Below are 10,987 nucleotides of genomic sequence, written 5' to 3'. Positions count from 1 at the left end.
AGTTGTAACAACTTGGCAACATTCATAGAAACCAATCTACTCGAGCGCTAGGCGGGAAGCTGTCAGCCAATCACGGTGCTCAAAATCCAGTCTCGCCTCGGCCTCCTTGCGTGCGGGATTCCATGGAGCCTGCTCGTCAGTGAGTTCTTTGTGCGTAATATGGCGGATGGTGTTTGCAAAATGCCCGAGAAAAAGTCAGACTTAGCTTGCAAAACGGACAAAAGTGACCGCAGTTCTAACGACAATGAAGATTCCGAATCATCCGAGGAACAGCCGCTCGATGTTGGAGAACATTATCTCGTTCGCAGGTCCAACGAATCTTGGCGTAAGTGTTTTCTCTCATGACGCAATACGATGTCTCGGTTTCCATTATGGCAACCGGCTTCTAGGCCGGGAAATCAATTCCCGTCAGTCTAGCCCTCTTGACGGCATTTCCCGTATCACACCATTGACATCATTCCTAGTTTTTAAGTCGGTATGGCTTGCTTTATCTGCTAGACTAGGGGCGCCGACTGTTAGATCATTTTTCTGAATTTTAGTTGCCCAGCACATGGTTGTATCTGTAGTGGAGGGGGGAGTGTACTGTAGTACTACTCCCATGCCCCTCCTTTCATACCCTTTATGCTGCATTAGCTACATACTCACCTCAATGATCTCATGTGCAGTTTTCCTGGCCCCCCCGCTGAAAGTTGAATTTGTTATTTTTCTTTTCATTGATCCGATGCTTAATCAGTACAATTTTTCTAAGAGTTGATAACATCTTAAAAAAGTTGTTCAAATCATGTACTAAACTTTTTTTTATCCATCAGCATGTTCATACTTACTGATGTTGCATTGACTGGCAAATTTTAAAGAGCGCCAAAAAACTTAACATGTAGTTACAATTAGGTAAAAATTAACAAAATGACAAATTGACAAAAAAGCTTATTCTTAAGAAAATGTCACAATTTTAAGTAGAAGCTACTGCTATCAAATTGTTTTTTCTCTCCGTTTTCTTAAATTTTGTTGAAATCCCATCATGATACTACTTTTTTTCTCTTTCAGATCCAGCAGAAATAATCCAGACAAGGTACAACGATGCTGAAGGCCACTATGAATATTATGTCCATTATGAAGGTTTCAACAGGCGATTGGATGAGTGGGTTCCACGAGGAAGGTAAATATTTAATAGCAGTATTAGTAGTAGTAGTTATTATTATTCATAAAGGACACAGATACAAGAGACAGAAGAAAATCACTGGGTGGCCAGTTTTAAGCATACGTTTGTGTGGCGGGCCCTGTTTTACAAAAAAAGAAAATATCAGTAAGTACTTTTACATTATAAAATTTTACACAACTTCGCAACTGCGTATCAAAACTTTTCTTCATAATAAATTTCAAAGGTTTCATTATTACATATTTTAAAGAACCCAGCACAGTCCTTATGGGAAATGGCTCTCTACAATCTGATGAAACTTGGATATGTTGCTCAGCCAGTCATTCTGATCAAAAGTTCTCATGGGCCAAAAGAGATCCCACGAGCGGTTTTTGAGATATCCGCCGTTTTATGTGCGTAAATCAAGGTTTCGCTGGCCGGACCATTGTGCGGTGCTTCTTTTGCCCTTCCCTTCAAGTCCACTCCGGCCGCTCTCCGCCTCCCCGCTACCCATACCCGAGGCTCGGACTCCGACGCTCACAGTGATAAGACCACCCGGTTCGGCTGCGATGAGCAAAGGCCCATGAGCGTCGGAGTCCAAGCCTCGGGTATGGGTAGCGGGGAGGCGGAGAGTGGCCGGAGTGGACTGGGAGGGAAGGGCACAAAAATCACCGCTGAATTGTCCGGCCAGCGAAACCTCAATTTACGCACTTAAAACAGCGAATATCTCAAAAACCGCTCGTAGGATCTCTTTCGGCCCATGAGAACTTTTGATCAGAAGACTAGCTGAGCAACATATCCAAGTTTCATTAGATCATAGAGAGAGTCATTTCCCACAAGGACTGTGTGGGGTTCTTTCAGAAGAAAAAATGTACAAAATGAAAAAAAAAGACAAAGGAAGATGAGAGAGAAAGAGATAAGGTAGGAGAGTTTTTTATTATTATTTATTTTTTGTTTCCTTTTTTAAAGAGATAAATTATATTAACATTTTGTTATTTACTCGCACATATGTGTGTGCAAAAGTCTGCATTTTTTTATTTCTGCTAATTCTTGGGCGCAGTAATCATGACCGGATTTACATTATTTACAACTTGGCTGTCAATCTTTTTCTGGCCCCTATCTGTTGCTGCTGGGGAGTTCAAGTTGTTTGTAAACCACGTAACCTTGTGTCATTCAATCTTTCCAATAGAAATGTTGAATACATGCCGGTACATTGTGTCACCTTAGGATTCAAGTATTTTCAGACAAAAGAAAGGCAATGTTGTTACTTAGAATGATGTTAAAAATATAATTTTCCTGGGATCATTTGTTTTTTCTAAAAGGGTATACCGAAAGGTCAGCCTATACCATTCCCAAGAGACCTGGTTTTGATTCCTCCTTTTTCCTTCATTTTTCAGGATAATGAGCTCACGGTTTGACATGTCGGAGCAGAACTGGAAAAACAGCGATAAAAACTCAGTTGATCTGCTAGATCAATGCGACAGAAAAATAACAAGAAACCAAAAGCGAAGGCATGATGAAATTAACCATGTTCAAAAGGTATGGGGACTTTTCCAGTATTTTAAAACTTACATAGTTCTGTTTATTTTACTAGTTTGTAGCCCCCTTAATTTTACCCCAGCTGAAAAGGCACTATTTTATATTTATTTAGTTAGGATACCTTAAATAATTCAAATGCATCGCTCACAAGACAAATTCAAATCAAAATGCCTCAAATGGCCCTGAGGCCATTGTAAACAAGTTCGTGCTGGCTAAATTACCTTAATAGGTAAGTCAATCTCAAAAAAAGCCCACAAAAAATTATAAAGGTAGAACACTTGTTAATTATTGATTGCCTAATATTTCAGCATTTGCTTCGTGAGGAGTTTAAGTCACTCAGATTTTTTTCGGTTTTTTTCATAATTCAGCTTAAAGTTTTGGACCTATAATGCAATTGACTCTCTTAAAAGTTGATTTTAAATCAATGTTATGGTGCAAATCGTATTCTATGCAAACCTGTAATGAGAAATTTTGCAACCAGTGGTCAAAACCCACCAGCACCATCGTGCCAAATGCTCCTAAAAAATCAGCTTATCGTCACTATACTACAGATTTTGCGCCGTAACATTTAGGCATAAATTCAGTGTGGCTCCCAAAGGGTCTTTAATAGCCCTTAGAAATTGAGCTAAGTGGTCTAAATAAATCCAAAAACTTAAATGTGAGGTTGGGAACTCTAATACAACTGAAAGCTGGACATACTCCCTGCTACGTAGTATGCTCTTGCACATATTGACGGTGTAAGTCGGCAATCACATAACTCGGTTTGTGAAGACACAGACTTCCTGTCATACTTTAATTTTTAAACAGAACACTACTCAATGGCAGTTCTTTAAAACTGCCATGATTTTTCTTCCCTGTGCGAAGAAAATAATTTTACATAAACTTCAAGGAATGATGTCGATTTGTTCTCCTTTAAAAAAATAACATAGAGGCGGAGATTTTCAGACACCGCAAACAAGTTATGTGATTGCCGACTTACACCGTCGATATGTTCTAGTAGGCAAAGAAATTATGTCTAGAAATAGTGAAATGTGACAGCTGTGAAGTGTGAACTTCTATTTCTAGAAATCAGTGCCAAGCACCTGTTCACGCTCCCTTTCAGTTGCATCCATAATGAATACTCACTTCATGTTTAGCTCCGTAGGAGACCTTCAAATATCATTCCTACAGTCTGACAGCGCCATGTAAATATACAAATATATGTCATATTGTAATTTGTCCGCGGAAATATTCCGTACAGAAGGCTGATAACTGTAACCAGTTCGGCCAACCATTCACAATCATATAAGAAATCGTAACTCCAGACATTTTAAATTCAAACCCCATATAGAGGTCCACTATTAACCCTTAGGAGATCAAAGCAATTGTTAGAACAAGTTAAACTTGAAGCCTTTGAGCCAATCCCTGGTGTGGCTAGGACTTGGGATATTTGTGGCCACTGATGCGATCTTTTTGGTTTTGAAAGTTATCAGTTCCCACTGCTCTATATTTGCCATAAAATCTTGGCGGGAAAAATGGTGAACATTCAAGAAGGAACATGGAGTTAAATTCCCCAATATCGTTTAATCTTAAGCAGTATAATTTGTCACTCCTCAGTTTCAGTCAACAATCCTAAAGAACACTCAAATGCCTGTCAGTATTACTAAAGTACTTCTTTGCTTTCCAGACGTACGCTGAAATGGATCCTACAACTGCTGCCTTAGAAAAAGAGCATGAAGCTATTACAAAAGTGAAGTACATTGATAGGATCCAAATTGGTCGTTATGAAATAGACACCTGGTATTTTAGTCCCTACCCTGACGATTATGGCAAACAGTCCAAATTATGGATTTGTGAATTCTGCTTAAGATACATGCGCTTAGAGAAAACATATAGGTACCATATGGTAAGTTTATTGGTTTTCATCAATATCTCAATGAAAATTTCTGTCATAGAAAAAGAAGAAAATAAAGCATTTTGGGTTTGAGGTTTCAATTTTTTCTCTTAACTTTATTTTGCACTTTTTAATACTGCTGATATTACAAATAAAAATGAAGAGGAAAAGAGCAGTAAACGATAGCGAAGGTAATCTTATTCTGGACTTATTCTGGACTTACAGAACTAGTTGCTCCTGCCTAATTGCAAAGTGCTCAAAATTTAATTCTCAGCATTAATTTAGTGTTTTCATTTGAATAAAATTTTTGATTACAATTCACATCAGAAAAAAGCAAAAGACTATTATCATTTTTCCACTAATCTCAAACTGACGTATGGTTGCACAAAATGCTCTATCTTGTTAATCTGTGCAACAAGAGAGAGCAGTTGGGAGTTTAGCCGGCGATCCGAATTAAGTGTTTCTAAAATCACTGCCTCCTCCAGCAAATAATCTAATATTGTTTTCCCTTTGCCTACAGAGTGAATGCATCTATCGACAGCCACCCGGAAAGGAAATCTATCGCAAAGGAACTTTGTCAATCTACGAAGTTGATGGCAGTGTAGAGAAAACGTACTGTCAAAATCTATGTCTCCTGGCCAAATTGTTTCTAGATCATAAAACTCTTTACTTTGATGTAGAGCCATTTCTGTTCTACATCTTGTGTGTAGTCGATAAACATGGAGCACATCTTGTTGGTTATTTTTCAAAGGTAAACTCTTGTTGTACTAGCTTTTATAGCGCTATTGGGCGAATTAGATTTTTATCTTTTTGAATCTAAAAGGAATCATCTATGTTCACTTTTAAGTTATCTGAAATATCATCATCTCAAATTGGAAAGTCACGTGTAAGATAACTATAAGTAAGTCAGCAAACTGACTTGTTCGAGTGCATCGATTTTTTGTCTTCAGTGCTTCTAGTAGTGCCCAAAGAGGACCTCCACCAAATTGCAAGCAAAAAGTCATATACAGGGTGTCCTAAAACACCTTTACTGGACTTTTTTCTCGGTTGTTTTACGTCGTATGAAGTCAGGGATTGCAAGATTAAAAAGAAAATCGACCCCAAAGAATCAAAATCTCCTACTCCAAAATCCCCAGCCGCCCGTGTGGCTTAAAGGTTGGTACGTGATCCTAAAAGTCAAGGCTCCTGATGGAATTGCGATTCAACTACATTACGTAGAATTGAAAAGTATGAAACATTTCACATTATATTAACTCCTATGAATCCTAAATTGCCCCACCCAAGGCCCAAGAAAAATTAGGGAATCCCAATCTAGGAAAATCAGGGGAGCTCTGAGACCATGAATTTTGGTTTCTTGGTGTCAGTTACTGGGGATACCCTTTTTTTCTCCAGAATCTACATCAATATTGAGGCCGAAGACCAATTTTTGGAGGGAGCACCACTCCCCTCTTCAGAGAGTTACTTTGGGGCGTCAAGCGAGTTAATTAGAACTCTTTGGGGTCAATTAAGATTTAAATTTGTTGTGCAATTTGGAAAAGAACCCTGATTGTTAACATGGAACCCCCCTGTTTACCCCCCAAGAACAGGAGGGAGGCCTTGGGACCATGAAACTTGGATTTCTTTGGGTCCATTACCTGTGGTGCCCTCTCTTGCCGAAGAAGATATGTCAATTTTGCGACCAAAGAATAATTGTTGAGTAGGTTATATATGGGCCTAGGATGGGCCAATTTTGGATTCCTAGGAGTTTTTTGTACTTTTCAATTCAAATGCAATTTAATAGCAATTTGATTGGAAACCCCCATTCTTAGGATCGTGACCTTTACCCCCAAGGGGGACTGAGAGGGGTTACAGGATTATGAAATTTGGATTCCTTGGGGTCTATTCCTTATTCAGCCCAGCGGTCCTTGACTTTGTACGACTTATACCAACCGAGAAAGAAGCCTGGTATGAGTGCTCTAGGACTCCCTGCATGTTCTTCATAAATGGATGCATTTATGCTGAAAGGAACCAGGTTGCTCGCAAACCCCAAAGACAGAGATCGTTAAGCATTAATACGTCCAAACAGAAGTTCCTGACCTTAACATCAGCCTTAACCTTTGGCAACAAACCTATTTTCAATAAAACACCACAAACATTGTCGTTTTCTGTGAACTGGCAAAGAGGCAGGCAGTGAGGTAAGGAATGCAGAATAGTCTGGCAGGAATGCGAGAAAGGGGAAAAAGCCCTGAACTCGTTAAGGTGTTGATAAAATTTGTTATCAAGAACAATATTCATCAAGATCCATGGAAAAGTTTGCATTATGAGTCCATTCTTGTGGATGATTTGAACAATTCAATTCTGGCATAAGTTCCAATTATTGAGGTGAACCTCTGGAATTATGTAAATGTTCATGGAAAGTATTTTGACAGTGTGTATACATTTGTTAGAATGTTCCGCTTCCCTAAAGAGTTAAAGCTGTAACAGAATTTGTTTGTTATTTTGAAGTTTTCAGTGCCAAGAAACATCCAAGATGTTCATTTTTTTGGTTTGGTTTTCAGGAAAAAGAGTCACCAGACTGCAATAACGTAGCATGTATTCTGACTTTGCCACCATTCCAACGTCAAGGCTACGGGAAGCTATTAATATCCTTTAGTTATGAACTTAGTAAGATGGAAGAATTAGTTGGAAGTCCAGAGAAGCCTCTGTCGGATCTTGGGAAGCTCTCCTACCGTTCGTATTGGTCATACGTCCTATTAGAAATTCTGCGACATTTCCGCGGTTCTTTATCCATCAAAGACTTAAGGTAACTTATAGCACTAAACTTCAATTTCTAGAATTTGTTAAAAAGTGCACGTATTCATGTTGTTTTTGGAAGTAACTTTTTTTTTTATTTATTTCTTCAAATCATTACTCAATAAGCGAACAAGAACAACAGAATTCTCAAAACCAAGAAAATTGTGAATTATAAGAGCCATGTCTGAGAATAAATATATCGATGACAAAGTTCTGCTTCGTTGGAAAGTGTTTTGACTACTTCCTTTAATTTTTTATTTGATCAAGTAAAATTCAAAAAGTTGTGGAAAAATGCATGTATTTTGAATGCCCTGTAATAAACGTAACATGCACCAAGTATGCTACACTGTAATAACAGAGTACTCTTTGAACAAGGTTCCCTATGAGGCTATATCTGTATGAACTGCGGATATCAAACATCCGCCATTTTTGGGGATAATGGTTTTTTTAGAATCTGCTAACCTTTAAGAGTGTCAGTGCCAAGTTTCTGACTTCTGGCATAATTTTTCATCAGATATGAATAAAAACCCGTGTTATATCTAAAAACAGCGGATGTCAGAATTCATTGAAATACTGAATATTGAGCTATATAATTCTCTGAAGCTAATTAATTTCCCCAAGGATTGTGAGAACCTAGAATTTAACCTTAGAATTTAAGAGACTTTGCAATGGATTTTCCTCAAAAGTTACCATCAAGGCTCAAACCTCACTTTGAAAAGAGAAAAATTGACAATTTTATTTTAATTTGGGACAAATGTAGAAAGATTCAACATTAAAAACCGGAGTTTAAGGTTTGGTGCTGCTCACTATGATTCTCTTCATGTTGTTTCAGCGAATTGACAAGCATCGCCCAAACAGATATCATCTCAACATTGCAGTCAATGAACATGGTGAAATACTGGAAGGGTCAGCATGTCATCTGCGTCACATCCAAATTGGTAGAAGAGCATATCAAATCAGCGCAGTATAAAAGGCCAAAACTTATTGTAGACCCGACAGCTCTCAAGTGGATCCCGAGGAAACGAGAAAGTAAGACAGGAAAAAAGTAAGAGGATAGCGGAAGAAATCTCCCACTTGCAGAGTGCGTGTTGAATTAGGATGTTGTATTCACTTCTTCCTTAAATGCTGTTCGTAATAGGGTTGTTTAATGGCCAACAGTAGGTGCCAGGCTTGAGCTATCCTGGCAATTCCAGTAGTGAAGCTCTGTTTCTCAGACCGAGTTGGAGCATTCTTATTTTCAGGCATAATCTGAGTACTATTGGTCTTACAAGACATTTGACCTTCTCCAAAGAAGTTAGTTTGATAGTAATTGTCAATTTATGCTCAGTTTTGATATTGCTGTGCTTTTATTTTTTTTCTGTGGGCAAAAAAAAACGCTGAATTTTTGAGAACTGCTGTGAAAAGACGAACAAGAACCCTAATAAAAGGTTATATAAGTAAATATCCTTTCAGAGGAAATAAGTATCCACATACATTGGTGGATATTGTTTGCATTCATTGTGAATTAGAGGATTCCTTAGTTGCTAATTATGTATAGTTTTGGGTTGCTCTCGTCAAAATGAACTTCATACATACGTTTTGCAAGTCAGAAAACATCTAGAAGTCCCTTAAACGAATAGGTTAAATTTTCAAGTGTTGTGAAGCAAAGTGTGTTTGAGAAGTTCCTGTTCACTAATGTTTATACTTGTTTTCTATTAGGTTCTCTAAAAATTAAGATACTCTGAGCAAAGCCTTTATTAAAGGCTTTTTAGTGACTGAGACCTCTCGTAATGAATCTACAACCTGCATAAACATCCGCAGAAATTCTGGGTTTACATTTCCCTTGCTGTAAAAATTAGATTGAAATCAAGCTGAAGCAAATCTGGAGCTTTAGTAACTCATGATCAAATGTATCCCAGTGAAGCAAAATTATAACAGAGGTGTCTTCAAAATCATGTCTCGCAACTAGTAAAGTTATATTGTATCAAGATTCTAGCAATTTACTAGTTAAACCTTGAATCAGTAGGAATTAAATGAGATCACTGGAATGGAGAATTTGCACGCTAAAGTTTCTTTGCTACTTCTGAAAGTGCTTAGAGAGCTGATTCCGCAGTATTTTTCCATAATTTTTTCTGATATGGGAAATAGTATAAAAATAGATTTTAAAAGTTAGAAAATGTATCGCTTAGTGATGTCATCTGGCAGCATTTTCTATTTAAACGCATGTATATTAGTAGATTAGATCATTTTATCATACCTCCTCCAATAATCGTTCAATTTATGAACCAAGGGTATCCTCGTGTTCTGCTCACTCGGTAGCATTCTTTTAAACACGGAATTCATCAAATTTCAGACACCTGCAAATTCTCCATTGAAGACATTTCTGGTCTCAGAATAATTTCAATCGTGTATCCCCTTTATTTTCATCTGATTTCTACCCATACAGAAGTTGAACTAAGAATCCCAGCAAAATAATCAAGACGTCGGGTTGTCGTTTTTAATTGATGATTGACGAATCGATATTTTGGTAGAAACGCACCTGAGAGAATCTGTTTGATTTTTCAAGTTTGTTTGGAAATTCCAATTAGTTTTTGACCCGAAGTTTCAAGCTCATCAAATCTAAGAAAGTTCAGCAAAGTTTCGGCCAAAATTATAAATAAATGATAACTTGTATTTTCCTCTGAAATTTGTTTATTTATTTAATTAAAATAATCTGAAAAAGTTTTCCTCATCGTTTTTTTCTTTTTATCATACCTAAAGTTATGAGGCATCCAAGGGTACTTTGATCATCCTAGATTTCCAATGGAACAAACATGTAAAATTTCTAACTAGTATTGTCTGTGCGGAATTTTTGAAGTGTTTTTTTCCATGTCTTTTTTGCAGTTTTTACACCCCAACAAATTTCTTCATCTTAAGTAGCATTTCAGTATTTTTAAAAACCTGTTTCCTTTGCCATCTGTGACGTATCTAGATGCTCGCATATGTTGTCACTCGGGAGCGTCATACTGTGGTTTCATGTTTTTTCTTTTTTTTTGTGCAGAATAATCCTTCGCTTTCATTGGCTGTGTATACCACCATTTTATTTTATCAGTAAGAAAATTAGAAAACTTAATTTTTGAAGTAACTTCATCTGTATCTCCTAGGAGAGCATTAAATCATTAAGTTTAGTTCTAAGTCATTGGCTTCTTTCAAGAGATTGATCATGTACGTCCGTAGGCCTGACGTTCCGTTACTTTTATCCGAAGGTCTCTAAAATTTCATTGCAGTTCAGAGGTGCATTTGCAGTTTTAATTAAATGTGTGTCAAAAAAGTCGATCCTATCTCAAATAATTTATTTTTTCATGTATTTATTTTTTTATCAACAGTTTAAATTTATATTTTTGTCTCTATTGGCTGGTGATGTAGTCATCCCGGCTTAAAACATTGTGAGGAGCATCTTATGATATTTTTTACTAAACCGATGTAAACGTTTTCCATTCTTCTATGAATGTTTTTTCTCAGTTAAAATTGTTTAGATTCAATAAAGAGTTAGTTTTGACTAGTCATTGTATGCGTTCTATCTTGCCCGAACCATCCCCCCTTCTCTGCCTTCGAGCCAGTTAATAATTTTGAATTAAACTTCGATGCTTGCCCACTTTGCGCATTGTTAATGACTTCAAACTTTGACATTCATGCATTGGTGCTGGATG

At 37.3% G+C, this 10,987-nt stretch overlaps 1 protein-coding gene across 1 annotated transcript; it reads left to right on the top strand.

The window, feature by feature from the left end:
- The first annotated feature begins 95 nt into the window (after nt 1-95).
- Nucleotides 96-10,843, top strand: mof (males absent on the first). Its single transcript, XM_019061223.2, has 7 exons — nt 96-325; nt 1,045-1,156; nt 2,533-2,674; nt 4,341-4,559; nt 5,068-5,298; nt 7,085-7,329; nt 8,152-10,843. Exons 1-7 carry the CDS (start codon nt 160-162, stop codon nt 8,366-8,368), a joined length of 1,332 nt encoding a protein of 443 aa, XP_018916768.1. The 5' UTR covers nt 96-159; the 3' UTR covers nt 8,369-10,843.
- Nucleotides 10,844-10,987: the final 144 nt, after the last annotated feature.

This window comes from Bemisia tabaci, chromosome 3 (genome assembly GCF_918797505.1).
Source record: "Bemisia tabaci chromosome 3, PGI_BMITA_v3".
In the NCBI taxonomy this organism is placed as follows: Eukaryota; Metazoa; Arthropoda; class Insecta; order Hemiptera; family Aleyrodidae; genus Bemisia; species Bemisia tabaci.
The sequence above is the reverse complement of the archived record's forward strand: the minus strand, read 5'-3'. Positions and strand labels throughout refer to the sequence as shown.